The 25,692-nt window shown below is 33.6% G+C and overlaps 1 protein-coding gene across 1 annotated transcript; it reads left to right on the top strand.

The window, feature by feature from the left end:
- Window positions 1–424: 424 nt before the first annotated feature.
- Window positions 425–24,720, top strand: LOC126975689 (retinaldehyde-binding protein 1-like). The gene is made up of 7 exons (XM_050823690.1): window positions 425–579; window positions 11,460–11,635; window positions 14,879–15,032; window positions 16,032–16,155; window positions 17,773–17,907; window positions 19,436–19,649; window positions 24,472–24,720. The coding sequence occupies exons 2-7, from the start codon at window positions 11,467–11,469 to the stop codon at window positions 24,624–24,626; spliced, it is 951 nt and encodes a 316-aa protein (XP_050679647.1). The 5' UTR covers window positions 425–579; window positions 11,460–11,466; the 3' UTR covers window positions 24,627–24,720.
- The last annotated feature ends 972 nt before the right edge of the window (window positions 24,721–25,692 follow it).

Here is a 25,692-nt window from a genome sequence, read left to right on the forward strand (position 1 = left end):
TCACGTGGTAGGCTTCTCAAGAACCAGCCTGGTACTATCATAGAGGACAAATGATCATTCATTTGTACTCCAGGACAGTATTGAGAGTACTTAGATAAATATAATATATTATCATGTATGGTAATTTTATTAATAATTTAATTGCGTATAATTTGATTTAAAAGCTGACGCCGATTTTAACGACGTGCTTTTATTTCGCAGGGGCGATATGCCGCATCCGTATCCGATCAAATAACACGTAGTTAAGGAGAGATGATACAATTTAAGGTACTTTTAGCGTTCCGTACCCAAAGGAAAACCAACGGCACATCATTACAAAGACTCCGCTGTCCGCCTGTCTGCCATGATAGTTAATCAAAATAGCTGCCATGCAATTTTTTTTTTATCAAATGTATCTAAAATGTACGTAGCGTCACATCTTACACGATCGTATGGAAACTTAACTGTTTCTCTGTAGTCGTTATGGGCAGTTTGTCGTGATATATAATGTTATTTTGTCAATTATCCTTGCCCGCATTGTACATACAAAGTGTCTTATACACTAAACCAGTCTTGACGTTGACTTCTCTAAGGCAGGAGGTAAGTGACAATATGGTTTCTTTTATTTATTTATGTAGAGGAAAAGGTTTTTTGTGTTATATCATCAATTACTATATTATAGTATATATAAATAAGGTCTTACTGGCTACATTTTTCTGATTTTTTTTTAAATTATGAATTAATAAACGTGACACTGAAATAGTTTAAGTAAAGAACTTATTGGTTAAAAATGACGCTTTTGTTTCTATTTACGAGTACATAGCCAGATTATCGTAGTATGATAAATTATACTTCGTTAAGACATTGTGATGAAGTATTGATATTCTAAGCTCGTTGTGTGTACAATTTGGAAAAATGATTTTAAAATGTACTCAAATGTATGTGACATTTATTAATTTACAATTAAGTCGTTGAATCTGAAATATTAATGTTTTTTTCATCGTGTTCAAATTGTTCTGAGATAGTGTGGTATGACTCGTACTATTAATTATTATATATATTATTTTTTGGTTGGTTCTCACATATTGGCACACAATTAATAATATTCGCAAGTAATAGGTAAGTTTAGTTGAATAGGTGCTTTCTAATCTCTTATAAAAAAAACAGATTTAAAGGATTAAAACGCGTGTAATTGTTACTGTTTTTACTGACTGCAGATGAAATCATCTGCTTATTACATCTAAGCTTCTTTCTCTACCATAAGTCGGCAATAAATAGACACATACTGTATTCAAAAATATTTCCATTAAAATTAAATTTATAACAGAAACAAACTAGAACATATCCCGTCATAATCTTTTTCTTTCACGTGTTATATTCATTGGTTGTAATGTAATATTTTATATAAAACTTAATACTTTTAAAATAAAATTCATTAAATTTAAATAGCTTTGAGGCTGTCGTTCTGTCGTATTATTTAGAAGGTTTTTTATCCATCCGCATAGTGCATCCTCTAACACACAAACTATCTTCAATTTATTTTTAATTAATACAATTTCTAAGATCCTGCTGTGAAAGCATACAAGTACATCGCTCAATAAAATTCTTACTATCTTATCGTATGATTATTATTATTTTAACTTATCGTATTATATTAAAGCAGAGGACGTGCCCTGCCTGGACCCTCTGAGGATCCTACGCCTTTTAAAAGTCGTAGGTCTCGAAGATATAATTTAAATCTCGGCACAGTAACACGTTTCCTTGTTAGTAGCCTCGATTCTCCTCCTTAACTTTTGAGTTGAGAATATTCGCGCTAGTGCAAGCAGGGGCCACAATAGATCCTAGGATTGAAGTGCATTGAAATCCCCAAATCATAATAATAAGTTATCGTAACTAAGCAGTAGGCATAACAACTTGTTATTTGTTTTTAGTGTTAACATTATGATTATCACACTTTATAAAAAATCTACAAATGTGTATATATAATTGTTAATACGTAATTGAATGATTTGGTGTGTATTCTGTTATTATTTAAGGTACGGTGTTGTCTATTACGTTGTACAAATCGTTCATAACGAAAACAACACATGTCACAGACTATTGCTATCTCATTTACATCCGCTGACAGTGAATCTAGTGTCCATTTTCTATCTTCGCTTACCACCAATATAGGTTATGAGTTAGTTTGTACGTGTCAATAAGGACACGAGATATTCCATCTTAATCTTTCATTATAAAATCCAGATTACAATGTAATTGCTTATATCAGACAATGTCATTGAACATCAGTTCCATTCCCATTATTCATAAACCGTTTATTCCACAAAGAGACAAATACTTTTAATAGTTCCATACTGTGTGTACTGCTGTATGAATACGGCTCGTATACAGCCAACAATCCTAAACATAACGGCACTTACAATTTACATGCGATGTTTTTCCTCATCATATCAATTGCTTCGAAGTACCTTAGGTACTAGAGTAGATACTGGTACCAAGGCTGTATAGACACATGTCCTTTCTACCTTGCGTACATAATGTTAGCGGTTTATTTTCCTTTGAAATTACTACTTTATGATTAAGGAATTTTCTGGAATGAAAACGCCCCGTATAGAACTTACCAAGAAAAAACGATGTGTTGCTTAAGCAGACAACAGAAGTAAGAAATTCATTAAGGCGCGGACTGACGCTAAGGATTGTAAACGCTATAACCTACCCTACAATATTTGTGTTGATCATGTGGTTAAGCAGTCGGCAGGTCAAATGGGCATTTATTTTACTGATTTTCTTTTGTTTATTCAAAATTTACATATTAAATTGAAAAATTCTTTGGTTTAAGTTTTAGAAAAGTACTAATTCTATTAAATTCTTTAAAAATAGAATGTTTTTATAGCTGAAAATTCGGAGATTTTTGACTCCAAAGTTTATTTTTGGGAAGCAACATCCATATAAAAGAGAGATTTCAACGAACAAAAAGCCCAATGACTTTTTTTGAAATAGCTGATGTATTGACGGGAGAATTTTTGATTGAAAATTAGACTTCTTATTCGATAATTGAGTCTAAATAAGGTTAAAAATAAATATTTCCAAAAAAAAAAAAACTATGTATTTGGGATATTAAAACTTTTCTATTTAACCTTTTTTCCATAAGAGTTGTAGTATCGCCGGAAATAGAGATAAGCCGTTTTTTACCCTTAACCACCCCCCTTTTCCACTTCCCGGCCTCAGATCACCCTCAATAATTAATTTTACTTTCATTTTTGTTATATTCTCTTCCTTTTCCAATTGTTTTCATCCTACTATTATTATTTTTTCACTTTTTTAATATTTTCAAAGGCTTCAGCACTGGTCTAATATGTTATTACGTCAAGGTTGACAAATCAAACATTATTCAGTGTCAATATTAGTTTTTAATACTACGACTCTCAATTTACGATGTTTACACGTACAATTTGAGTATTTACATTTTTTATCATTTGATAGCTTAAAATGGACATGACATCATGCCCGCGGCAATTAATAAAAACATTTAATGGAGAATAACATAATATACTATACATATATATATAGAAACTATAATATATTATAGTATGTTCTATGGTAGGATAAACATGGATGCACACATTCCTATTGATAGCGAAGAATGTTTTCTTACGCAAACAAAAGCGGTGGCGATCTATCCAAATGTTATGAGTTCTTGAGTGTTAGTTCCGATAAGTTATGTTTTTCACCATTCCGACACATGTTTCGCCTTTAGAGTCTCGTTTACACGAGGCATCTTCAGGAGATGTTGACTCACTGAATTCTGAAACGAGGCCGTTCAAAACTTTTTTTATGGATTAAAAAAAACATATTACGCGTTCTGAAAATTAAGAAGGTTGTAACGGTATTTGAATATGCAGAAAAGTAATTTAATAAGTTTCAAGTGTAAAAATTGTAGTCGATTTACTTTTTACCAAATCCAACTCCAACAATTACGATACGTCACTCGAACGGTTAGGTCAGTTGGCAGAGCACTGGCACTGAACGCCAGAAGTCCCGCATCGTTCATAAAATTTTGTTTTCAAATTTTATTTGTGTATTAATTCTACAAGTGAGGGTTATCACTTTAAAAACATAAGAAATTATTAAGTTATTCATTAAATTCTTAGTGAAAATAATTACAAATAATATTTCGCTTTCACAAATACCTTTAAAATATCATAATATGACATATTTCAATAAGTAATGATTATCTGATCAAACTCTCCTTTCATTCATTCATTCTCAGTTCAAACTCAAAAATATATTGAAGGAATCTCGAATCACGACGACTCGACTAAGCTAGGAATACTATTTGTAAAATAGAATAATTATCACTCAGGGCACGGCAGTTAGCAGGTGTATGACGTAGCATGGAACATTCACCTTGGCAAGCTTAGGCTATTGAAGGCTAAACGACGGATGATCAAAGAACGATAATGTTCATTCATGATTATGTATAATTTAAATATAAGATACTGTTATTTCCTTAAGAAATATTTTGTATTTGAATATGTAGGTTATATTTGTACTCCTCTAGTTATTTTTTATGCAACTGAAATGAAGGCTGTAGGTTTTTTGATGCGAGATGAGACACGTAAGATGTGTTAACCTGATAGTACCTAAACGGTTTGGGTCATCTCACCTATTACAATACAGTGTCACGCGGGTAATTGAAAAACTCAAATATCTGAGCGGCCGCGGCATCGCAAATACGCTCGTAACTTTGAGTCAAGATGTCAAGAGTCTTATTAGTAAAGTAATTTCACTAGCCCTTCTTACCTAAACACTACAATGTTTGTTCTCTATTACTGGACGACAGGAAAAAGCCAAATAGAGCACGGCAATACTTCAAGCCCTCGAACAACAACCTCGTTCGTCGTATCACCGCTCTTCGACAATACTTTCCTTACAGCCTCGCCTAGTATCGGAATTCTGGGTCTCGAAATCTCGAGCAATTGCCAATTCCGCGGCCACGAGATGGCTCCGAAGAAACTGGGCGTTATAGATACAGCATGGCAATACTTCAAGCCGGTCCACATTCTAGCGCTCTACAAAGCGCAGGTCCGGCCACATATGGAGTATTGCTGTCATCTCTGGTCTGGCGCACTTCTCCATTTGTCAGAGATCCAGTGCTCTGTGAACGGCTAGATCACTTGGCGTTGCGGTGAGACGTCGCTTCATTGTATGTCTTCTACCGCATTTATCACGGGGAGTGTTCAGAAGAGCTATTTCAATTGATTCCTGCCGCCGAATTCCACCCTCTACCTAGACGCGCAACGCATAACGTTATCATACCCACATTCTGGATGTGTGAGGTTCTTTCACAGCGCGGTTTTCAAGGAATTTTCTTTCACATACAACCTAGCTGTGGAATGAGATTTCTTATGCGATGTTTTCAGGATGGGACCACATCGGTAACGTACCCAAAACAAATGCGATCCAAATGTGCTCCAAAAGACCGACAACGTTCCTGAGATTCCTCTGGTGTTGCAGGGGCATGTGGGCAGAGATGGTCACTAAACATACACCCTTTACGTACCCGTACACCCTTTGTCCTCCTCTTCGTTTAAAAAAGCGCCGTTGTCATTCTTATCTATCTGGCAACCTGTTCAAAGAGGTCTACCTCTGATGGAGGTCTAATAAGAAGGTTTTTTAATGAAATAAATTACAACCTCAAGACAAATTCACTAGAATCCAGCACATCTAAGATATACACACAACAGCATAAACTTGTTGTCCAAGGTTTTATAAGATTCATGAATAGATTACTGCAGTAAGGAATGTTGCATCATGATAATTGTATAAACAACTTCATGGTTCATGACATTCATGAGATGGTGTGCTTGCGTTTGAACAAGGAAGTTCCCAAATATAATTCAAATTTCTTTATTGCTATCAAAAGTAATGACATAAGAATGACATGATAATATAATGGTTGGAACCTTCTTTTAGGTGACAATACCTGTGTCAGAAGATAATTAAGTGGATACCTACTTGATACTAATAACACGTGGGTGTGTATGTGTGACGATGTTTGTATATATATTTGAGTTTGAGTGAGTGTGTGTTAAGTTTGCTAATATTATATTGTATAATAAGCATTATAAATGCATAATAGTTTTTTTTATGAAAATAAGGGACGAGACGAGACGAGCAGGACGTTCAGCTGATGGTAATTGATACGCCCTTCCCATTACAATGCAGTGCCGCTCAGGATTCTTGAAATGCCCAAAAATTCTGATCGGCACTACAATTGCGCTCGTCACCTTGAGACATAAGATGTTAAGTCTCATTTGCCCAGTAATTTAACTAGCTCCCACTGGTAATATAATATAACTAGTGGACCCGAGAGATGTTGTCCTGTACACACGTCTTAAATTTGAAAAATCGGTCCAGCCGTTAGGAGGAGTTCACTAACATACACATGAGCAGGAGAATATATAACATGGACGGAATTGAGAATCTAAACCAATCTTAAATTCACTGAAACAAACAATAAAATCATCAAAATCGGTCCAGCTGTTTAGGATGTAGTTTAATTGTGAATCTAAACCATTCTCAAATCCACCTGAAGACACACACCAATCTCAAATTCACTGGAACACACAAAAATATCATCAAAATCGGTCCAGCCGTTTAGGACGTAGTTCAATTGTGAATCTAAACCATCCTCGAATCCACCTGAAGACACACAGAAAGTTTCATCAAAATCGGTCCAGCCGTCTAAGAGGAGTTCAGTGACATACACACGCACACAAGAAATATATATATTAAGATACGTAAAATATCTCAAGGTTATAGAGTATGATGATATTGTTTGAATGACAGCTTGACGTACTCAATAGTCCGAATAATTATTCACCTTAGATTAAAAAAATATGAAACAATATCATTTATAAACGAGTTTCTCACGTTCTCGAAGACTCATTAAAAAAACTACGAAGGCCAATAGATTGCATATATAGTTTAGTTTGGTTAATTGGTGCTATAGTATATTTATACAAGTCATTTATAACATCAGCATAGATATAGCCCTTGATATAATTACCCGTTACAGTGAAAGTAAATATATTTATATGTTAATAATAGTGGATTTTTTATATGCTAAGCCTTAATGGCATATCTTTGAAGGTTATCCATTGAGTTTAAGTGCATTCACCTGTTTTAGGTTAAAACGTTATAATATAGTTTAATGTGGTGTTGGTAATAAACCGTCAATTTAAAGACAACTTTTTATTGAGTTTGCTAAGACTTTAATACGTGTTTTTTAATTTGTTCAAAATATATAGCAAATGGGTTTTCTGAAACAAAATCTGTCTTGTCAACACTGGCCCTTACCAGACGCCACAGAAAATTGAATGAATTCTAATGAAAAGTTCATTAGAATATTATATATATATATATATATATATATATATATATATATATATATATATATATAGAAATGCAAAAATGTATTTCAAACATTGCACTCCTTTGTTTAGAGACAAATCACATAACAATTGAAAGTGAAAAAGATTTGATTACGAACACAGTCACATAAATCACTGAAAAATCTGATTTAAACTTTGTTTGATTTTTTAAGACTAGACTTAGACTATATTATAATGTCAGATATTAGCTTCCGTATTCCAAGAAGGGCAGTTGTTCCACCGACAGAAGATCTTTCATACATATTCACTTTACTTGGCCTCTCATTAAAAAACTTAGTTATTTTGAGGTTACGTGAAGAAAGTTAAAATACCAGAGTTGTGGATAGTTTTATTACCTACAACTTTCATATTTATTTATTTTTCATTACAATTTGTAGTTTTCCCTGAAACCGAGCTGAGATCGCTCGTAAATTATTGTTCCTTTCATTTTTATTAACAGTGACATATAATTGCAGAATTTAAAGTTAGAATTCTAATATATATAAGCCTACATCTTCCTTAAAGGCCGGCAACGCTCCTGTGATTCCTCTGGTGTTGCAAGGGATTGTGGGCGGCGGTGATCACTTAACAACAGGTGACCCGTACGCTTGTTTGTCCACCTATTCCATTAAAAAAATATATATATATATATATAAAATTCTCGTGTCGGGGTGTTTGTTAAAAACTCCTTCGAAACGCCTAATTCGATTTGTATGAAATTTTGTGTGCACATCGGGTAGGTATGAGAATCCAACATCTGTTTTGTATGGCCCAATTTTTTTTATTAATTTGTATGCTAATACAACGTTTGCTCGGTCAGATTTTATCTTAATAAAAACCATGAACGTAACACTGCCTTGTATTTGCTACTTGTTGACAATACAAGGCCTCTCATTGACCGTGCGCTCAAACATGATATTGAGATATTTACTCTAACGTGTTTGTTTACTGTTTCGACTTGAAGCTCTTCAACTAAAAGCGCTCCATTTTCTGTGTCTATTAAAAGCTTTCGATATTTTCCTAAAGTTGTAATGAACTAACGATCTAATATTGTCTTCACGATCTCTTTATTTATACAGGAAAAACAATATTTTATTATTACCTATTAATCTATTGATATTTTAAATCTCCAAATTCGTAGTTTTACTGGCAGATAGTTATTAAATAGTTGAGCCTACTTTACAACCGACTTCAAAAACAATATGAGGTGCCCAATTCAACTTAATATTTTTCCTTTTTTTTGTGTTTGTTACCACACATTTTCACCGTTTACGGACCAGTTTACTCCCACGTCGGTCGTGTTGTAAGAAAAATCGATCGAATGATTGTATCTATCTATAAGACTTAAAACCTATCAATAGGTAGCACTTATAAATACGTGGGTTACACTGAAAATGTTTAGAACTGGCCAGTTAGAAACATTGCTAATGAAAACTTTATTTAAATTTCAATTTTAGAACTCTTTGGTAACCTAATGTAGTATATTGCATTCATTTGTCTTTTTGTTTTTGTGAATTGGCGGCAAATCTAAAACTCTTTTTACACGTGAAAATGAACCTAATGCAAGAAAATTTTAGGTCAATGATTTAATATGACTTTCGTTACTCAATAACAAAGCTATGATAGGCTGTGATTAGCATTTCTTAATGAAGCCCCATTCGTGCAACTATTTACAATTGGTTTAACGAGTTAAAGCGTGGACGTAGCAATCTCAATGATGATCCGCGTGAGGGACGTCCTTTAGCAGCGACTACTGAAGATAACATCAGTGCTGTGTGAGGCATGATAGACGAAGATAAACGAATGACCTATCAGCAGATACGGGCAAGCCTAGGCATTGGTATGAGTAAAGTTCAAAAAATATTACACCAACATTTAGGCGTCAGGAAGCTTTGTACCAGATGGATTCCCATACTTTAACCGACGATATTCGCATGGACTGGTGTCGCCAAATGTTAGATAAGTTCAACGGCGGTGACTCAAATACTGTATTCAAATACGATGTCAACATCGTCACAGGTGATGAAAGCTGGATATATTGCTACGAACCCGAAACCAAAAGACAATCAGCTCAGTGGGTGTTTCCTTTCGAGGATCGGCCAACTAAGGTAAAGAAAGGAAGAAGTCAAGGAAAAAAGATGATTGCCTCATTCTTTGGTCGGAAAGGTCATTTCGCAAATGTTGTGCTAGAAGATGGAAGGACAGTTACTGCAGACTGGTATGTCAATCGCTGATTGTCTGTTCTCTAGGAAAAAATTTCGACAGCAGCGACCTTGAAACAGGATCCTCCTTCACCACGACAATACTTCAGCGCACTCCGCAAAACGGACTGTTGAATATTTGACTATGGCAGGTGTCGAGATAATGAGTCATCCGCCGTACATTCCTGACCTGGCACCCTGCGACTTTTATTTATTCCCAAGAACTAAAAATAAAATTAGAGGTATTCGCTTTACGAACCGTGAAGTTGCAGTGTAAGTGTACGAAAATGCCATAGAAGAGACGCCTAAGGAAGAATGGGCCCACTGCTTTTCTCAGTGGGTTCATCGAAGGCGACGATGTGTAGAGAGGTACGGAGATTACTTCGAAAAACCGTTTTTCATTTTCTAAGCATTTCCAATGTTACCTAGGTAATAGTATGTTATAAATATTAAAGGTAAAGGTTTGCATAAGAGGTGTATTAAATTATTTTTTTAGTTATTTGATACTTTTCAGTTTTTGAAGTCGTTTTTTTTACACGTAGCTTTTTTATTGTTTTATATTTTTAAAAAACAATACAATAATATTTTTTTCATATGGTGTATCATGATGTGGTAGTTCCAGTTCTTTTCATTGTCACTATTTTAAGTGTGGTGACACCTTAAGCGACTACAACCACCCAATTCAAAAGATCTGGTGATGAAGCCTGAAGATGAAAGTGGATATCAGAACTTCTTAACAGTACCATGTATTTCAACAGTATTTGAACTAATTATAAATTTATATGTTTCAGTCCTTTCTGTAGATATCAAGGGCATTAATTTTTTTTCGCGCTACTGATAGTAAACGCGTACTAAAAAAAATTTGGAACTTTACCTTAGCTCTTAGCAAACGATCTGTACTTTAATATAAAACATGAAGTGAAAACTTCATTAATGTGAAAGTTATAATATGAATGCTTTCAATCCTTGTTCATCGTCTTTCAATCAAAACTAGTTGCCTCTAGCACCTGGGTAACTATGCAGCGGATCAAGGGACACAGCGTTGCGGAATAAAACAGCGGATGAACTTGTAAGGCGGTAATCAGACACCATAAGTGGCTATCCCACTGCCCTTCAGCCAAATGCGTTCATGAATACGCTCTCTCACCAACAGCCTACACAAAGGAGTATCTCTTAGTACACACGAGCAGACTCTACAAGCTTGATTATTAAGTTTCTCTTAATAGAGTTTTAAATTTTTAATTTAAAAGTCAATAGACATACCTACAATAAAAAATATGTACCCTTTACAACAATTACAAAATTACATCAACAACAACAAAACAGAGACTAAGAAAATTTTATACAAACACATTTTACTTAATACTCAAACATCCTAAACCATCGTCCCAAAAGAAGTTCACATAATAAAAAAGATGCCGACTGCAGTCATCGACACACGTAAAAAATAATTTTCAACACAACCAATACCTGAAAACATTATATTTCGTATTGACATCACATTCGGTATAACGGTATTGAATGTCATAACTTTTATTTTTAACTTGGCGCCAACTTCAAAGTATCGCATAAAGTAGTTAGTATTTTATGTCATTTTGTTTATTAAGGTCCCCGCGATCCCGCGTCCGGGTATTTGAATCCCGGTACGTGCAAAAATTTATATTATATATGTTTGTTTCCGAGCTATGGATGTTTAAAAGTATTTATGTATATTTAAGGATCTAAGTATATTTAATTAAATATATCATTGTCCTGTGTAAAAGTGTATGAAACTCACATAGATTTTGATTAAACGAAAACATACTTCTGCCATTACTACATTAAGTTGCTTTAACTGTTACAGTATCAATATGGAGGGATTACCTCAAAATCCACTGATAGTTATTACTCCCGAGGATATTAAGAAAATACGTGCGCAATACGACTTGAACGATGTTCAAAGAATCAACGAAAGTGTGAGCGCTGTTCAAGAGTGGGCTCAAAAACAAGAACATCTGAAGGGAGCTTTGAAATATATCCGTGAGTATTTATTATGTAGTATCGGATTTTGTGGGATAGGATACTAATATTTATTATGATGTTATATCACACGTCAAAAAAATCGTATATACAATGCGATTCATTAGACAATTAATTAGCAAATTGGGATTGAGACGAGCCATACCTGAGTGTGAGGACCGCTTGGTGCATTTTAAATTTCAAAGTCTTAAATGCAGGCGTGAAATTGCTGACATGACTATCCTACACAGGATTGTGCATGGGACTCTCAGCAATGACTTATTAACAGATGTTCATTTTATAACTCGCAAACCTACAATTTTTGCGATACCGCACTGTTACAACAATGTCGCACATAATAATCCATTTAAATAAAAAATAAAACGAGTTAAGTAGTCATAGAAATGAAGTAAATTTCTTATTAATTAAGTTATTTATTTTTAATATTTTCTATTTCATATGTTTTACTTTGTTATCGTTTTTGTACCTTCATGAAATAAAATAATTGATGAATCACTGGGCGGTTAAAATTTAAGTGGTATTTATTTAAGAAAAATTACAGAGTTAAAGGACAGAAGTCTGTCGTACATGTAATGTTGTTAGGGAGTAGGGACTGCCTGCTCGAGTCCCACTTCCTCTCGCTCTCGCTTACTACCTGGGTTTCTCACCCCCGCATCTGTCTTAACTAAACATCTGTTATTTTATTAATTTTTCTTAATCCCTTTATTTACAACCTAAATTTACAACGTGAAAGTACTTACTGCTAGGTACAAAGGTGTAATAAAACAATAAAATAGACAAAACTTAAGTATACTACTAGCATGAACAAGATTCGGCCGAGTATCGTTAATTTCCTCCTAAGAATTGAAGAGATCCGTTATTTTGTCATGGATCCCATTATCAAAACCCAACCAAACTCTCACCAAACTATCTTTGAAGTATATCGTTTTCAATTAAAAATGAATCATCGAAGTCGGTTGGCACGATATTGAGTTATTCGTAAATTTGTCGTCCACATAGCAAATTTAAGACTTTTATGGTTTCCTCATGGATGCCACTGTCAGATCTGGACCAAATTACAATGGGGTCACACAGGAAGCACCAGTTTTCAAATAAAAAAAGTATTATCAAAATCGGTTTTCCCAGTCGAAAGTTTTGGGTTAACAAACATAAAAAAAAACATACCGACAAATAGAGAACCTCAATTGCATTTTCTTAATTACATTAGCATTTTTTTAATTATATGTAACTAGTTTAGTTATTAAAAATAAGGGACGAGACGAGTATTACCTTCAGCTGATAGTAATAGATACGCCCTGCCCATAACAATGCAGTGCCGGTCAGGATTCAAACCAAACAATAAATAAACACATATAAATAATAGCATTTTATTAATATTAAAGGAAAGGTGTATTAAATAATTTTTTTAGTTATATACGTTATAGTACGTCATTGAGTTACCTGATACTTTTCAGTTTTTTCAAACGTAGTTTTTTTATTCAACAATATTCACTACTATTAACAAATTTGCTCATGCCTAAAATAAATAAGCCTTTCATTCAGATGACGTTTAAAATTTATTAATATACTCTCGATCTAATTCTTTTACCTTTTTAGCCCTATGATTCAAACCGATTTGTTCCTGTTTCGTCCCGCAAAGTTTCGCTCCACACAAAAATTCTTGTTTCGCCCCAGATTTTATTCCTGCATAGAATACAAAATATTTTAAAAATCATATTTTTGACGATAAATATTATTAATGAACTCAACAAGTTAGTATTCAATGCCAGAAATCAATTAATGGAAACAGGAGCCTTTTAACTAATTCAAATTTTACTTATTCAAATTGTTATATAAATTGGTTTAAAAACATAATATCTTTAAAAACCGTTTAGTTCATGCCTAATGAGCTGGCCAATGAGAGGTCATTGCTCATTATTACTTCTAAGGGTGACGAGCAATTTCCAGCTTAAGATATTAATACGCACAACATTACGAGTAGTGTTTGTGGAAGTGTGTCGTCAGTAAGAGATTGCAAAGTGTTTTTTTATCTACCGCTTTCTCCACCTTCATCTTGTTGCATGGTCTTCGGAATCAAGATAATTTTACTATGTACTTGGTCCGTTTATGATATTTTTGTGCCAAGTTTTATCGTTATACTTTTGAGACAACCGCTGTGCCGCAATCTGCAAGAACATAATATCCTGTAATAGGTTTATGAACACCTTTCATGCCATCGTTTGGTCTTGGGTTAACTATTGCTCTTATATTATCTCGAGCAATTTCCAATTCCGTGGCCATCTGGAGGGCAAAGCCAAACTGGCTTCAAAGAAAATGGGCGTCATAAATAGAGCACGGCAATACTTCAAGCCGGCCCACATTCTAGCGCTCTACAAAGCGCAGATCCGGCCTCACATGGAGTATTGCTGTCATCTCTGGTCTGGCGCACCCCAGTATCAGCTCGATCCATTTGACCGCGTGCAACGCAGAGCAGCTCGAATTGTCGGGGACCCAGTACTCTGTGAACGGCTGGATCACTTGGCGTTGCGTAGAGACGTCGCTTCATTGTGTGTCTTCTACCGCATTTATCACGGGGAGTGTTCCGAAGAGCTGTTCAACCTGATTCCTGACGCCGAATTTGACCTTCGCACGACACGCCACAAGTTACGATATCATCCCCACCATCTCGATGTGTGGCGGTCCTCCACAGTGCGGTTTTCAAGGAGCCACGAACCACGAAGCTGTGGAATGAGCTTCCTTGTGCGGTGTTTCCGGGACGATACGACATGAGTACATTCAAGAAAAGCGCGTACACCTTCCTTAAAGGCCGGCAACGCTCTTGTGATCCCTCTGGTGTTGCAGGAGAGTGTGGGCGGCGGTGATCACTTAACACCAGGTGACCCGTACGCTCATTTGTCCTCCTATTCTATAAAAAAAATATATATATATTTAGAATATTGTTGTAATTCACTTTTTTGTTTCTGGCTGTACAAAAGTAACATTATTAAAATTGGGACGAAACAGGAATAAAAATCAACGTGGTACGAAACAGGAATGTGGGACAAAAACCCGGAGCGAAACAGGAACAAATCTTCAAACCGTTATAGAGAAGTTTTTTATGGTAGCCCGCCTTCACAATATTGTACAAGATAAGATTTTCTTTTTTATATTAAACTATTACTAGCTGAAATATAATGATGTTGAATTAGTAGAAATCTTTGCATGAGGTATATTTTTAAATTGCATTATATTTTTTAATTTAAGATCAAGGTGTACTAGAAAGATTACTTTTATTTGCAAAAGGATCTGTGGAAGCAACTAAAAAGAAATTGGAAAAATTACTCACATATAGAAATATGATGCCAGATCTCTGTTCAGGTCGGAGTATCAAAGAATTTGAAAAATTTTCTGAATTCGGGTAAGTTTTAAATGTGTAAAGTATATCTGCAATACAACAACACAAACGTAGACACGAAATTTTGTAGTAGTGGACATTGAAATGAAATCAATTGAAATATTTGAAAGTTTGAAACTATTATTTCCTCTTTATTTGAATATAAAGTGACAACAGTTTTTAGGATACAAAGTCTAACGATGCACCAAAAAATTTCTCACATTAGGGTGTACCCTATGCGAGATAATACCCTGAATAAATTTGGTCAGCGATGTTTACATTTTCTATTACTACACGCATATATATTATGCTCATAATTATTGAGAGTAAGCCCAAATAAGTAAGTTCTTGCAACACAAAAGATGTTTCAAGTTTAGTCCTAACAGATAGTTCTGGCTTTATGTTGATTTGAGCTTGATTTATAATTATCATCCTCATCACATCCGTTTTTCGCAGACATTGGACTCAAAGCAATTTTACTGCCCTCTTAGTTGCAGCAATCTCTCCGCCTCAACTTATTACAAATTTTTATCATATTATCGTATCTACAGAAAGCCTCCGCGGTGATAAGCTGAGTTGATGGCTGGCTGTCAAGTTAAGGTCTGCTGCGAAATATGTTTTTTGGTTTCCGCTAGCTATGTGTGATTTGCGACTTTAAATATTTGACTCTTTTGGCTTTTGGTCAGTCTTTCTCCTAATACAAATTAGGAGAAAGACTGAATTAATTGAAAAAGAATTAATTAATTAGATCTATCTATCTATAGATCTTTCTATCTAATTAAAATGCAATAGACGATTTAAGTCTTATATTTTTACTTTATTCAAAATAAAACAATACTTAATATTATTGATCATAAAAAAGTATCACTGCGAGGAAAGGTATAAAGGATACTAGTAGCATTTCCGCATTCGATAGCGAGGCATATTCGTTCGCTATAGATGCTAGGATTTCCAGTAGCCCTACTGAGGCGAGAAGGTTTTATTTTTTTAAATATTATAATACTTTTACTTAATTTGTTTTAGTACCTTTGTGCCGCTTCCAAAAATGTGCCCCACAGACCAATCAAGAATAATGGTGACACAAGTATTTTCGGCCGATAAGTTGGAGGACTTTAACCTTTTAACATATTTTCGCTATTGCTTTTTGGTAAGTTTATTGTAATTTTATTGGCTGCTCTCAAAATAGAAATATTTTAATAAAACCTTTTGGACATCTAATTACAATATATTATGGACAAAAATATATTATGGACAAAAAGGGATTCTTCTTTCTAGAAGAAGTCTAAGTAATTTATCTATCTCTTCCTGATAAATTAGGAGTGAATTTATAAGCCACACATGCCCCTATTTAGAATAACACTACAGTATTTGTAACTCCGATGTTGCATGTTCTCATTTCAAATCGTTTTTTTTTTATGAAAAAAATTTTAACAAAAAAACAACCGAAGTCAAAAACACTATTTCAAAACAATAGATATAATATGCACTAAAAAGTATAAAATAATTACGTATTTTTATACAATCTAATTAATCAATGTAATTCTAGTTACGATTATTGTTATTTTTGGAATCGGTGTCCTTCCGCCGCGACCCGCTCTCACCTCTCGCCTCCTCATGACTCAAGCACATCTCACCTTTAACTATGTATGTAGTTACAAACCTATCTTGGAAGACACCGACTCCAAAAATAACAATAATCGTAACTAGAATTAGATTAATTAATTAGATTGTATTAAAATACGTAATTATTTTTATACTTTTTAGTGCATATTATATCTATTGTTTTGAAATAGTGTTTTTGGAGTTGGTTGTTTGTTTGTAATTTTTTTTGTTTTTTTTTTTAATATTTTAAGTACACTAACAATTTGTCTAAATATGTGTAGATATACAAAATTGTTCAATGCAGCAATGAACGTAAGTGCTTTGCAATTTGATTACAGACAGTCAGAAATTCAGCCAAAGATCGTACTTGCCTTACTGTAAGTCATTAAGGAGTTGCTCCGTCCCGTTGATCATCATATTCGACTACGACAATTACTTAACTATGTTATGGTAGATGACTTAAATATCCGGATAGCATAAAAAAGATTCGGCCGAGTGTCGTTAATTTGCTTCTAAGTATTGAAGAGTTCCGTTACTTTATCATGAATTCCGTCATCAGAACCTAACCAAACTCTCACCAAACTATCTTTGAAGTATATCTTTTCCAATAACAAAATAATCATCGAAATCGGTTGGCGCGATATTGAGTTATTCGTAAATTTATCATTTGCTATACGTATGTATAGCAAATTTAAGACTTTTATGGTTTTCTCATGGATGCCACTGTCAGATCTGGACCAAATTACAATGGAAAGCACCAGCTTTCAAATAAAAAAGAATTATCACAATCGTTTCACCCAGTCGAAAGTTTTGAGGTAATAAAAAAAAAGAACATACCGATGAATTGAGAACCTCCTCCTTTTTTGAAGTCGGTTAAGAACAAGGGACCAGACGAGCAGGACGTTCAGCTAATGGTAATTGATAGGCCATGCCCATTACAATGAAGTGCCGCTCAGGATTCTTGAAAAACCCGAAAATTCTGAGAGGCACTACATGATGTAAGACTACCTTGTAAGTAAGTATTAGTACACGTTAAAATAGGAACTAAAATTAATCTCTTTTCTCGATATCTTCGCCAGTTTTTAATAGTAGTTGCGTTTTAACGTACGAAAAAATAATAAGATATTCCAGTATATAATCAAAAATTAAATTATTCTTTTAGATGGGTGAAATAAGATTACATTATGACTATTGGAACTCCGAAAGATACATCATTGACTTATCCAAGATGAGTTTTGGACTTCTTTCTAAACTTGTCAATCCAGCAGTCATCAAGAAGGCAGAAATACTGTGTACAGTAAGTACTACTTCCAACAGACTACAAAAATTATTAATGTCCGAAGTACCTGCATAATAAAGTCATATTATTAGCAAAAATATTTCAAGAGCTAAAAGATAAATATTGTTTATTTATTCAATTCGTTTTTACGTACATTTCAAAGCTTTTTAAGCCTTTAAGTTTACCAAATAACACTAAAAATTCTGTTTATTAAGTACAAGCTAAATATTGTAATTAAACCGACTTATAAAAAAGGGGGGTTCTAAAATTTTATAAATTATTGAGCTAATATAGTAGATGTTTAGTTTTGATAAATTTACGTAAGAAATTTTAAAAACTATATAAAATGCTGGGTCCTGATGGCACAACATACTCGTATCAGAACGATGTATCAGTGAAAGACGAAGAAGATACAAGTTTTCAAAAAAGTAAAAGAATACCCATCGAAGGCACTAGTGGCATGGAGTTAAATTCTTTAAAGAGTTCGAGGAATTGGAAAAAACCAATGTATGGATTTTTTCGTAACCAACTTCCTTCTACCAGGTCTAATGATGGTGACAGGCCTAGCGGCAGCAACGAAAAGTTTGAAGGAAAAACATAGCTACAGAGCAGAAATGGCAATCTTTAGGGAAAGTTTTTAGACGACAAAGTTTCGTGGATAACTGGCAGAGATCACCAGGCCAGGCTGGAGAAACGTCGTTACAAAGCAAACGCTTTGGTGTTCGTAAAGTTATTTCAAGCTACTTTGGAAAATCCCAAAAGTCATCTACGCCGCCTACTGAAAATTAACCTTAGCTTATTAGGAAATTGTGGAAATAAAATATCAAATCATTACCAAGTGAAAGTATTAAGCGTTGTTACGAAAGGTATAAGGTGAATAAGCAGCACCTACGATCTACTCAATAAATTTGTATATAATAAATATACTATAGCTAAATATTTTGTTGAAATTGAACCTCAAATAGTAAGTAGGCAAGGATTTATGAAAATATAGTATCAGGTTACAGGTCACTATAAACATTATGACTGTTGGTTGGAAAATGGGGTATGGTACATACAGATTATTTTCATCAAGGTTTCAAAAGCTGAGAGGGGATTTACATTTTTTCATATAATTTTCATTTACATCGCACATATCATCACATAACATATTTTAAGTAATAATATTTTGAATAATTGTTGAATTATTTTAAAGTGCAGTTTATTTAAATAAAATTAAAAAATCACGTGCACATTAGACGAGTTTTTTGTAGTTAATTTCTTGTTTAGTATTATTACGATATATTATATCTCATAAAAATAAACTTTTTATGCAAATTTTGGAGCTCATAACAAATGCTACACATGACTGATTAGATTTTTAGTCTCCATAGCTCAGATAATCCACTAGCCCACCAATCAAAGTTAAAAGCATTTATGGCAGAATACTGGTTATTGGTAGAAATAATACCGCTGTGGTAGTTATCTATCTGGTATCCGGTGCAAAAGATAGATCCTTTACTTAAATAATGGAAACGCCAATAAACATTTTAATTTTTGATTTCAGGAAGTTTATGGAACTAAAATAAAAGGGATTCACTTCGTTAACGCTCCATCTTATGTGGATAAGATCGTTCTTGTAGTAAAGCAAGGGCTCAAAACAAAGGTAGCGAGCAGAATCTACGTCCATAATTCATATGCGGACCTTCATAAATACATTCCTAAAGAGATTTTACCTGAAGATTTTGATGGAGATGGCCCAAGTTTAAAAAAACTAGCTGGTAAAGAAGCTGTTTATTTATTTTGTGTCTAACAACGTGAAACAATGTCATAAGACGCTTTGATAAAAGTAGATTGACTGTGCTTGATTATAATATTATGAAAGGAAGCTTAAGCATAAATTAATAATGTGGTAGGAAGTGTTGGAAATCGATCCAGCCTTTCATTCCACGACCAGTTAGAGGATGTGTTGCGCAAGGGGTAATGTGGTCAAGTTTAACGAAATAATAAGATCGTATATACCATTAGCTGACCCAGCAAATGTCGTATTGCCATATAACATATTAAAAAATATCAATTATTAAAATTTTGATGCAGCCGATTCTCAGACCTACCAAATTATATTGTACTACAATTATTGTATTCGATTGCCATCTTGCAACCCTATATCGGTTTGGTGGATGGAACAGTATAATATAAAAATCGTGACATAGTTGTAGATCGTAGAAGGCCGAAAATTTTAATTTAGGGGGAACATTTAGGGGGATGAAAAATAGATAGCAGCCGATTCTCAGACCTACTGAATATGTATATAAAAATTGGTAAAAAACAGTAATGCCGTATCGGAGGAGTAAGGCAACTTATATATGTATAAGAAGATCTTATTGTCACTCCATGCTAGACAACCAAGAATAGGCAAGTTTGTCATAAACATACACAAAAGACAAATGTTCGATGAAAGTCCATAATATCTGCCTTTCTTTATGGGAGATAGACGTGATTGTATTAAACAACATTAGATATATCTAAAGTATACTTTACGATATTTAATTTTCTAAATTCCAGCCAATCAGGCGTCTAAATTTGAGAAGCAAATTGATGTAAGGTGTTGTCTCCAACTACAACAATGTTTTATTTTTCTTTATTTTTTTCTTTTACTACTGGGAACATAAAAAATCTCACGGCATTATGTCGAAGCTTTACTTTAGGAGAGTGAGATTTCAACTACATATTCTTGAGTAAACTTTATTTAACATAGGCGTTCATAAGATGAAAGTGATGAGAAGAGCAAGACGTTTACCTGATGTTAAGTAGAATGCCCTGTCCATTACAATGCATTCTCACTCAAGATTCTTGAAATACCCAAAATTATCGACTACAACTAGATATAGGAAGCTATGTTCATTTACCCAGTAATTTCACTAGGTACTAAGCTCTTCTAACCAAAATTCAAATAGTAGTTCCCTATGTCTCTGTTTGAATCCATAAGTCTTATTTGTTGAAGACTGTATAACTTGCTTTTCCTTTTATTAATTGGTTGAGGTTGTGTTAAGTAATGAATTTTGATTTTCTTATGTTTTAGTGTTAATGTGTTTAGATTATAATGGAGCTGACATGTATATACATATAAAAGCCCATAAATAAATAAAGAAAAAAAAATACTTGATGGCAGAAAAAGGCGCCACTAATAATAATATTCATCTAGCCACTTCTTGATTGAAATACATTAACTAGGTAAAGTGCAATAACATCATCTAGTAGCGGATTACAACAAAGTAAATATCACAAAAGCAATGTCCATGGAGACTGTGACATGGAGCATGTGATATGGATACGGTTTATGGATTCGAGAAACAGAACAAACAGTCATACTTCAAGTAGAATATTTTAGATCAGATTTATAATTGTATAAAATCTACTCGGTATATCAAAAACGATAGAAGATATCGCAAAATAGTTTGTATCATGTTACTAATTACATTTTTATTGCATTTACACTTACAGCATTCCATTAAAAGAATTAACCGTGTCTTCTATAATCGTATATTTTGTTATGTTTCTTTTAATTATAAGGAGTGGCCTTCCTTATAATAAGAAAATCCTCTTCATTACACGAGCAACTTACTTACCAATGAAATTTACTTCAAAATTGGTTCGGGAATTTGGACAAATTGCTATTCTGATATATTTCTTTAAATTCAAATTCAAATATTTTTATTCAAAATAGGATGTGACATCACTTATTGAAAGTCAAAAACTACCACCGATTCCAAAATGAATGCCTCAGATCTGAAAAGAACGGGCCCAAAAAACTCAGCGGTCTTTTTTTTTCATCGAAAAAATATGTTTACGAAGTAATATTGTACAATTAAACTTATTATTTAATAGCCTGAGGGCGGTCACTCCATTCCCAATCTGTGGTATCATCAAGAAAGTAATTTATGTTATAGTAACCTTTACCATTTTTTTCATCGCCCCACAAAAGACTTACTAACTCGACTTAGCCGAGTAGTAGGCATCATAAGTTTATGTCTGTTCCTGGTGTTAACATTATGGTTATGACAGTTTCTGGCAAATTCACTTATGTGCCTATGAACAAACATTACATTATCAAGAATTTATTGAGAAGCAACTGTCAAGATGTTAATTTCTTTGAATCTTGCTCTCAATGATTCTTTAGGACCTAGGTTATAAATAGCGCGAATAGCCCTCTTCTGCAGCACAAATATTGTATTAATATCGGCAGCGTTGCCCCATAGCAATATACCATAGAACATAATACTATGGAATTAACTTAAGAATACTAGTCGCGCCGTATCTATGTCAGTTAATTGTCTAATCTTTTTAACCGCGTATGCTGCAGAACTAGGTCTGTTCGCCAATCCTTCAATATTTGTAATTTGGAATCTAGAGTTATACCAAGAAATATAGCAGATTCCACCGGTTCTATCACCTCTCCGTTTAACAAAATATTTGCATTTACATTTTTGACATTTGGTTCGGTAAATTTAATGTATTTAGTTTTCTTGCTATTTAACAATAGGTTATTAGCTCTAAACCAGTACACGTACTAGTAGGCATTATAAGTTTATGTCACATCCTGTACCATGTCTTCATCACAAATCTGTAACTTTGATATAACAAGCTTGTTTGATATTACAAACAGTCACTCCGATTTTATTTAAAATGACGTGTTGATTAAAAACAGATTAGATATTAATGTCATTTTAGCACGTAACATTCAACTGTTTAATGCACCTTAGGTACTTATAGGTTGAAAATATCACATAATTAATCGGGATAAACAACAGCAAAGTACCTCTAGCAACATTAAAAAAAAAGCAGGTACATTATTCGATTCTGTACTTTGGGAATTGATAGGTAGCTACAAATCAAATACTCAATGTGTTCCGTTGCGTTCGAGATTGTTTTGTATCAACTACAAAACAAACTGTACAAACTCATTTATCTGTTGTTTAAATGCAATTTTTCACTATGTGTACATTTTTAATATAAAAAAGTTGATAGCAGTTGATAGTTAGCTACCAAATGGCTTGTATCTAGCGTATTTAACATATTATGTCTGTTTGTAATTGCATTATTCCATATTATTCTGTGTGTTGTCGTCATAAAAGCTTAAATAAAGGCTATTACAGAGTAGTTCTTTATTTCATCATGTTTAAAGCAAAATCCCCGATGTTTATATCTTTATAATTATTCATCGATAATTATCACTTCACTATGACAGATATAATTTATGTTGATAATCATTAGAATTGTTTCTTAACGTTTGTTGTTGCTCACGATTGTTATACAAAAGAAAAATATCGCGATCATTATTTTTTATTTAATAAATATATTTCCCCTTCGATATAAATTGAGTTGATGAACTAGAATGAAGCTTTGGTCTGTTTGATTCTGTCATATGAATTAAATTTGTTCCTTTCGCATCATACTTCCTAAGATTTTAATTAAAATATTTGTAGAATTAACACTTATATTGAATATGTTTTACTGTCTATATTGCAATATATTATAATATATAAATGCTAAAGTTGTGAATATTTGGTCACTTAGATTAGTTCAGAGTATATTATAAAGTATTTTGTTTTCAAAGAAACATATAAACCTTTTGTTAGGTCCTAGAGTTGTAAGCGTTTGGTAATTTTACAGGGTGGCATTGAGTTTCAATGGTAAATAATAAAATTAAATAAGTTTCACATTCATTGCTATTTTTGGACATGTGTTTTTGACTTACGTTTATGGTCCCAGTAGCCCCATATCATGAGAAAGGATATGCTAGTATTGTTCAATATTTTGGATGCTAATAAATTTCTTCTTTAATTATTGAGTGCCACAATTCTGCCAACCAATAGTTTCGCTCTAGATTTTGCATAACCCAACCCCAACCCATTCATTGTTAGAGGTCATTCGAATACACTCACTACGAGGACCGCCAACAGCAGGATCTGGTCGGTCCATCGCATAAGTGACCATCCGCGTGGTCTAATGGCTTCCAGTTTACTCTGGACGATAAGACGCCATATTATAATCTAACTGCCTCACCTCGATACGTGTCTAAAGAAGGTAACTGCACTATATAGCTTAGCTAGATTTTTACAGCTAAATATATAGCAGATACGTTTGAAATCTAATTCCTGGAGCTTCGAAACGGTTAAGTCACATTAGCCCAGTATTTACACGCCTTCTTCTACGGCTAAGCAGTAGTGGCAAACACAATTTTTTACCGACTTCAAAAAAGGAGGAGGTTCTGAATTCGTCGGTATTTGGTATGTGAACTGACTTTGATGTCCCGGTCCCATTTCAATATTTACAAACCTACTTTGGCTTACACCGACTCCAAAAATAACAAGAATTGTAACTAAGTTATATTGTCGTAATTTTTGATCGACTTTTATGTAGTCTAATATTTGTCATTTTACTCTACTTAAGAGAACTCATTAAATTAGTTGATTAGTAAGTTGTAGAAGAATACGCAATAAAGTTTTACTTGTTTTTGCATATTATAAAGTTTTGGAAATTTTTTGCTTTCTATTTTATTATTGTTTCAGTAAAATACTTAAATCAAAATAAAATTTTCAGAGCAATGGAAAGAGATGATAAAGTCAGATGAATCAGTGAAAATATTTACAAACGCTGAAAAATGGGTGTCAGACGAGAGCAAAAGAACTTCCTCTACATTTAACGAAGAGTATTTAGGAATGCCTGGATCTTTTAGAAAGCTAGATTTAGACTAGTCTATTAATTGTGAATGCTTAAATATTTTAATTTTTTTATTTAATACAAACTAAAATTAATATACTATAATGATAAAAATGAAATTGAAATACCTGTATGATTTTTCATTCCTTTTTTGTTGGATCAATAGACCTAAGACATGATGAATGATTTAATCGAGACTTTTTTTTAAACGATTCATTTAAGAGTCTCGCTATCACTATCCACAAAGCATAAAACGCTCATAAATCTATGCTTATGGCAACATTTATGTCCCATAACTAATTTAATTATATTATGGAAAATATCAACAGTCATTATTCTAAGCGATATTCACTCCTGCATAATTAGTAGTCATAAAGTAGGGCGATTAGACCCGCCCCCTAAGCCAGTATTAAAATAAATACAAGCTTTTATGACATAGAATCGAATCAATTATTAAAATAGTCGTTACATTTTATTGTTCGGAATTTTATAAGAAATAGGAAACCCGCTGAGCTTAACCTCTCTACTTCAACACATTTCTAACATTTTTCATAAACTGCGTTTAAAACAGTGATAAAATATTCGTCATCTTTGCCTTCAATATGCTCATCTACGATAACTTTCTCAATTTCTACGAAACCTGGTTAAGCCAAGGCATACCGTGGGTTTTCCTGCAAAAACAGGATACCTTTGTGTATTGCCGGATCCATGTTTGATCAAATGTGTCAATGTGATTATTTTACCAACGTTGCTTGTCCAAGGGCTTGTGCATTTTGGGCGCGCACAACTTTCGCATGTGCAAATGATGTTGCAAAATTTCATCGATTCGTTCTTTCAGCTTCAGCTATCTGCTACAACTTAATTCGCCGATCTTCTAGAACAAGATTTTTTTACTTTTTCAACATTTTCTTTAGGAATGTTTGGACGTCCTTTTTTTCTTTAAACTGAGGACATACGAGTATACGAGTCGCCTGGTGTTAAGTGATCACCACCAGAGGAATGACAGGAGCGTGGTCGGTTTTTACAAGGAATATCCTAATTTATGGCGTGTCGTGTGAAGATGGTATGAGCCCTGATAAATGCGGTAGTAGACACATAATG

This window comes from Leptidea sinapis, chromosome 37 (assembly GCF_905404315.1).
Source record: "Leptidea sinapis chromosome 37, ilLepSina1.1, whole genome shotgun sequence".
NCBI classification, from domain to species: domain Eukaryota; kingdom Metazoa; phylum Arthropoda; class Insecta; order Lepidoptera; family Pieridae; genus Leptidea; species Leptidea sinapis.

What these genes read in the sequence shown, in the direction of transcription:
- LOC126975689 (XM_050823690.1), top strand. Translation starts at nt 11,467, where the DNA reads ATGGAGGGATTACCTCAAAATCCACTGATAGTTATTACTCCCGAGGAT. An exon ending in ATTTTCGCTATTGCTTTTTG is followed by an intron (nt 16,156 to 17,772) that starts GTAAGTTTATTG and finishes TTATTCTTTTAG; the next exon opens with ATGGGTGAAATAAGATTACA. An exon ending in AAGTTTAAAAAAACTAGCTG is followed by an intron (nt 19,650 to 24,471) that starts GTAAAGAAGCTG and finishes TAAAATTTTCAG; the next exon opens with AGCAATGGAAAGAGATGATA.